The 6833-nt window shown below is 38.8% G+C and overlaps 1 protein-coding gene across 3 annotated transcripts in view; it reads right to left on the reverse strand.

The window, feature by feature from the left end:
- Positions 1–3360: 3360 nt before the first annotated feature.
- Positions 3361–6833, reverse strand: part of LOC146586792 (uncharacterized) — a 44676-nt gene continuing 41203 nt past the window's right edge. For 2 of the 3 annotated variants that reach the window (XM_085320700.1, XM_085320701.1), the window contains exon 11: positions 3436–3508. Coding sequence is in view for 1 of the 3 variants with exons in the window: in XM_085320702.1 (XP_085176828.1) it covers positions 3423–3508 (86 nt within the window). In the remaining 2 variants the exon portion in view is untranslated. Of the gene's footprint in view, positions 3509–6833 lie in introns of all 3 variants that reach the window. The other variant, XM_085320702.1, reaches the window with a different exon arrangement.

Raw genomic sequence — 6833 nt, forward strand, 5'->3', positions numbered from 1 at the left:
TTTCCCCTTCCCTTACAGTGTATGGAAAGCTCAGGCCACAAATGAGTCTACTTTTAGATTTTGTCTTCAATTTTCTCCCCATGCAAAAGCAAAAGCTCACTTTAATTTCTCTGTWTAAAAGAAAAATTGTCTAAAAATGCATATCCAGGGACTAGGACATTCCAAAAAATGAGAAGACGCTTGTGTCTAACACCACAAAACTGTTGAGTCACTACATCAGTTTTCTCATGAGCGTATTAACCCAGCGCATCAGCTTAAATCATTCAAATTAATCTCCAGATTCTCACAGCTACGCAAACACAGTGCTGGAAGTCTGCGGTTCCCCAAGTTGAGCGGAGAGCGTACGTGCTATAAACTGCAAGTTACCCAAGAAAGGCAATCACCAAATCGCTTTATAGAGTAGAGGTACCTACAGTGCCTTCAAGAAGCGCCCCRGTACTGTTGGAGGGTGGTGGTGGGGGCAACAGGGGGGAAGATAACCCACCTACTGGAGTCCCCTCCTTGTCCCCAGCGGCAGACAAGGATTCAAAGGGGATGTCGCTAACTAACGGCACTGCGTCATCCGGGTGACCCTGTGCACCAAGCTCACTGCACCAGCRCTGCTCTTTTCCAAATGCTTGCTCACACGAGAAACTACGGGAAGTTCAAAATAATTTATTTTCCATAAAGAAAAGCTGACTTGCCTTAACCTTACCACCATAGAAAGAAATTACAGAGTTTCCATTTCTTTTTTTTTTTTTTTTAAGTGGCACTGTGATATCACTCTCCCTCTCAAGGGCAAACCAAATATTAACCAAATACTGGTTAGAAACCAGTCTTGTATTTATTACGGTGACATATACATTTAACTACAATACTGAAAGCTGGGTTATGAAGAGTTTGCAAATAGTGCAAAATGTAGTGTTCACATACAATAAAAAAAGCTTAGTTCCCTGTGATGTGGCACACTATGTTAACAGGACTGTATTTTGAAAAAGTAAAGCTGACCAGCGTACTTTCAACACACAAGCTGAATCAAGTGGGGAAAAATGGCAGGAAATAAGACATAAATGTTTTGTTTTTTTTTTTTTTTTTTTTTTTGAAATTCAATAAATATACTAACAGATTTTTAAATTAAACATAAGCTGGCAAGGCCCTGCTAAAAGATGAAGCACATCTTGCTTTTTCCACGTGAGAATGCTTTGAGATTCTGAAATGTTTATTTTAAGCATTGTGGAAGTTTGGTATTCAGTAACAGAAAAAATATGCATTCAGAATTCTTTCTGAATAAATAGAGGTAGAAAGAAAAATATTCAAAAAAATGTTCATTCTGGTAGAAAAGCAGTACTTTTCAATCCAAGGAAGGTGGGGGAGACCACCACACATGAAAAATGAAAGCGCAGCCACCAAGAAGTTGTAACATTAATTTAGAAAAGCAGGTATCTTCTGACTGCTTCTATGTATATGTAATATTTAAAGTGGCGTGTGGGGACACATTGGCCATTTGGACCACAGCGCTGCAAGGCTATAGCAAGACTTCAGTCGGGTGCTGGTTCTTCAGCTGATGCACGATGAAAAGGGTGCAGGGAAAAGATAAGAAAGAAAACAAATGAATCTGGAAAATTCCACTGGATAAGCATTCRGGATCTGAAAGCTGCAGATGTGGGAAGTATTATTTTTGACAAGTACATGAAATTTAAGCTTCCTTGCATTTCTTCTCATCGAACTTCTCACTAGACGTGAAATATTCGTCTTGTCATTCCCGCTCAGTATGAAGTTTCAAGCCTTACTCATGACAGTTTCCCTCATAATAGATATTAATCAGAAAGAACAACCTTTAATTATTTCTTTCTTATATCCTTTACCTGTAACATTTTCCACTGTTTGATAATCTTTCGCTCTGTCCTTTCACCTTCTACTCTATTCTGTTCTCTGTTTCCTGTTTCACCCGTTTCACTTGCTATTTCAGCAAGTACTCCTGTTTTTTTTCTTAAAAATAGCTACCCTTTGTGACCCTCCCACTACCCCCACTGGCCCCTGTTCTTTCTGGTTCACCACGCCATACCTATTGCCTTCTGGTTTCCTCACTTCTTTTATGGTTGCACTCATAAAACTCTGTCTGCAGGTGAAAGCATCAGCCTAGTCCTAACGAGGTCAACCCGCAGCGCTCTATTTCATCCTCCGCTGGCGGAGGAGCCAGGCAGCAGCGCACCAGGTCAAAGATATATACACAAAACATTTGGGAATGATGAGCCACAGCAGTACTTACATCAGAGCAATTTTGTGCTTCCCAATAAAAGCGATCGCTGGCAGAGATGCCTTGCCCTACTTACAACCTCCTTAGAACAAAGAACATAGACGCATTCAAACATGCCTCAAAGAAAATGGGAAATTTGATTTAAAAAACAGGAGCTCAGATTCACCGCCCATGTAATTTAGCTCACTGTATTTACGTAAATATTTCCTACTTTTCTTTGATACCTGTGTGGGCCTCGCATAGACACTTGCAAGAGCAAGGTTTTAGTTCTAGTGTTCCTCAATCTCCGCTTCCTCTCTCCCCCATGAAAACAGTATCCTACTATTGGGATAATTTTTTGAGTAATAGTTGTTATCAGTAAGACTATTTTTCTAGTTGAGGAATAAACACCACATTTGATCTTGAAGTGGAAAAAATTAAGGAAACAACTGCGTTTAGATTGGCTTAGTTCAATTTTCTCTCACATTATAAGGAATTTAAGTAAAAAATGCAGAAGGAATATCACTAACAGAAACATCAAATCACTGATTACAAGTATTAGTTATAGATCTTAGTCTACAACAAGCCATAAGCATCTTTCCTGTAGCATGTTTGGGTCAGGTCTGTAGTGAAAATTTCTCCTTATTTCTATAGCTACAACACTGCGTATGCCAAGGGAAACATTAAGCATGGTTTCAGGAGAAAAACAATGTAATTTGTGCACCTGCAGATGAAAGGAGAGATTGATGAAGACTTCTTCCACTTGACCTTGTGAAGAGACTGCGATATAATGAGTAAGAGAAGCAGGAGCAAAGATAAGTGCAAGCAGGAGTAGGATAAGCCACCCAACTAATAACAAAAAGAGACACCTTTCCCTGCAGGAAGGCATCGTTACCAGGACGCCCTGACTTTTTAGTTCATGTGGCAGCATCTCAGATCCCAATACAAGTGAACTAAATACAAAAGCCTGAAGTTGACACCTTCCACAGACAGCCTCCTCCTCTGTSCTTATCAGTCTCTATTTTCATTTTCTTTGTATCATACTTAAGGATGTATCAAAAAAGGCATAAATTCCAAACAGCTTCAGAAAGTGGTCTTTTGCCACATGCAAGTTCTCTATTTTGATTTTTTATTTCATAGACAGAGAGAGTGATATCAGGGAAGGAACAAATAATGGCCACAGATTCACACCAAGTACCTACACTGATTATTTTCTCCCAGGTGATTCCTTACATTTAAAGTATTTGGTTGTAAACTGAGGTCCTTCCATGATAGAATCAAAGAGAGAAATTTCTGTAATAATTAAAAAAGAGAGAGAGAGAGAGAGAGAGAGAGAGAGAGAGAGAGACTGTGCTGAAATACGGCAATATTTCAAAAAATCTGCAGATTACAGAAACACTTTAATGGTTGCAAACCCAACCCTCACACTAGAAAGAGGTCACCTGTCTGACACCTGGGGGAAGAAAGTCTATTTCTTTCTCATACTCMACTGCTGGTACCTCCTTTATATAGTGAAAAAGAACTAAAAGAAAGCAGACATTATAACATGTAGGAAATGCAAGAGAATCAAGGAAAATGGAAAAGGAAGAAATTTTTTTTTTTTTTCAAATACAGTTTTTACAATCATATGTACTAGCTACTTGTAGCTATTCAACCAACATTAYTATAGCACAGCTACATCTCATAATTGTTCTATGTTTTGTTTTCTTCTGTTATATTCCCCTAAGACTTCACAGGCCTCCACATTAAGGAATTTTGTGTAAGGTAACAGCATAATCTGATCACTATTCTTTTCTGAAAACTCTATAAAGATTTTTCTGTGCAACTCTTGTTTCCTCTGTTAATTATGCTTTAGGCCAGGATCTACCGGTAGGCACTGTAAAAGACAGATGAGTTTTTCTGGTCATAATTCTGGAGGGCTTTTTATGCTTAACTTCATTTCAAATTAGTTGTTAGTGTCAATTGGTAGAAAAAATGTTTTTTTTTTATTTTTTTTATTATGGTTGCATCACAGTAGCAACTGGAAGAGGTTTGGCCATGGGAATCATTTTTTGTGGCAATTTTGAAAAACCAATTTAGTTTTCTGCATATCTTCTAGATTGTATTTTGACGCTAGCCAAAAGACAGAGGAATGAATCAGTGAAGCACCAGATTTGCAACTGTGTTTCTTCCATTTTTTCAGATCTTCTGCATTCCAGAAGTCTCAATTTACCGTAAATAAATTTAACAAACTATCTAATGATTCAACACTTACTAACATGCTTAAAATCAGACATGCTTAACTGGTATCTTTTTTAGTAATTGCTTCAAGTTACAAACAAACACGAGATAGATTTGTGAGCAGAAACTGCAAAAAAAGATCATATTTTTTGTCCATTCTTGACAAACGTTTCATCTTAGGAACTGAGAAGTAAAACCATGTTTTAGTATTAGTCAAATATTTAAGATTCCTATTTCTACATTATAGCAGGAGAGGTGTAACAAATCCATCCTTGGTATTTATGGTTTCCCCTCGCTTTTATCCATATTGGGGAAACATCAACAGAATTTTCTTTCCTGCTCAGTTTGCAGACAACTCCTGTCTCTGATTTGCTAGTCGTCTTGCACTCATTTTCAAATAAGCCATTTTCCACTGCTGTATGTGCTTGAAAAATCCCCTCACAGACAACAGGAACATCTTAAGGTATGGTAAGGGCCTGAGCACAGCACTTGCTCAAGTCTTTCGCACTGTATGCAAAAGAAGTCTGATCTCAGTCTGTGTATGACTGCATACAGAGACAGCTGAGCTTGCTTTTCTGTTCACTAATACACAGCCTTTTTCACAGTAGCACTTTCATGCTTTGGTTGTTTCATCTTTCAAACCTGGCCAACAAAATCTTTATTTTTTACTAGGATCAGTTCCCAATAAAGTCCCCTGCATTGCTATACTGAGACTTGTAATAGTGCAAGASAGGGAAGAGAAGGCAATACAGCATTAGGAATTATCAGTGAAGACTGCTTCTTTTGGCAGCATTAGCTTACGCTGATTTAAACCTCTGATGAAACTAAAGCTTGATGTGGTTTCAYGTTGTATCTATAATATGCTTTCTCTTTTCCATGTCCCGCCTATATGTCCCTGTCCCTAGTGGAYGCATGGCTCTAGTATAATTAGTTTCAGCTTGATGGTCAGACTGAAAACTTTTTAGATGCCTTGATCATTGGATCAGAGAGCTGAACTGCTTTACTCCATGGCTGCAGCAGCACTGCATCCAACAAGGGGAAAAGACAGGCACAGCGGAGCCCAGAAAAGGAGTGATAACAGATTGTCCCATCAAAACAATTTACCACTGGATGTGTTGTGAAAGGACTGTTCTTGCACAGAGTTATTGCAAAATGGCTGCTACACTTCAAACACTGGCATGCTAGCTTTTATTTTGCAATAGTTCCTGCTGGCAGTTAAACCCTTAAACTGCAAGCAATGTTTTTCCCTTGTTCTATATTTGTATATATGAAACACAGCAAAGGCCTGGTTGCAGGGGAACCTCTAGGCACTAAAATAATACTGTTTTCCTTGATTTCAGCATTTTTTGAAATCATGATCTCTTGTTTAATCTTCAGAACAAATACTGAAGTGCTGCCAATGCTGCACTGTGGAGCTCTCGCAACAACCTGAGATTAACCTTGTGTTTTCACAAAGAAACAAGGAAACTGTTCACTTTCTCATTTGCATGGAAACACCCTTACACAACCTTGATACAGAAGCACGATCATCAGGCTAAGAGATTAATTTGCACTTTGCCAGTAATGCTTAGTTTATTCTCAAACCTAAATTGACTGGAACGATAGTATTAGCTTCATTTATTTCCTGCTGTTTAAAAAGCTTTCAGGATGAATGCCTGTTTTCTCTTTTTTCTTTTTAATTTCTAACATTTTATGAAATTTGATCCATTTCAACATTTATACTTGTTCACTTAAGTAGTTTTACAGCCACTCAGGGACATCATTCTTCTAAGTTTGATTTAATCAACACATAGAAAATACCGATTTTGTGGTGAGGAAAGGTGACCCTATCCTTCAAAATCAGTGGCACCACTGAGAGATCTCTTGGAGTTTTCAAGAGGCTATTTTCCGCATACGTTTGTGTTTTTAACATCCTAGTAACTGCATACACATGAAAGCAGTCTCACGTYTGAAGGTACAATTCCACTGTACTTGATACAAAGTTCAATGTCACCTAAGCAAGAAATCCTGTACTTCCTCTCCTTCTCATTTTTGGCAGCGCAGTCCTATCTGCTCCCTTCTCTCAGCTTCGGCACTAGTTGGACTTTACACGAGCTAATCTGCGTAAACCAGCCGTTTGTTTCCTGTCAGGTTAGCAAGTTAAATTATACCCTTTTTATGTCAACCAGTGAATGCCAGAGATAGCAAAGTGGAGGGTGCTGGGAAGAAGAGCACTTCCCATTTTTGGCAGCAGTGAGCTGTTGAGACAAGTTCTGCTTGCATGCGAATCCAGGACAACAGACCACAGCTCCAGGGCAGCTGACACTGATCCAGCTTCTGGTGTCTCATCCCCTCCCTTGTACCAGCTCTAACAACACACAGCAGGACTTTCCCTGACTCATTATGAAAGTTAAAGTTA

The sequence above is a fragment of the Rhea americana genome, unplaced genomic scaffold (assembly GCF_003343005.1).
Source record: "Rhea americana isolate MKP2758 unplaced genomic scaffold, rheAme1 scaffold_65, whole genome shotgun sequence".
Classification (NCBI taxonomy): Eukaryota; Metazoa; Chordata; class Aves; order Rheiformes; family Rheidae; genus Rhea; species Rhea americana.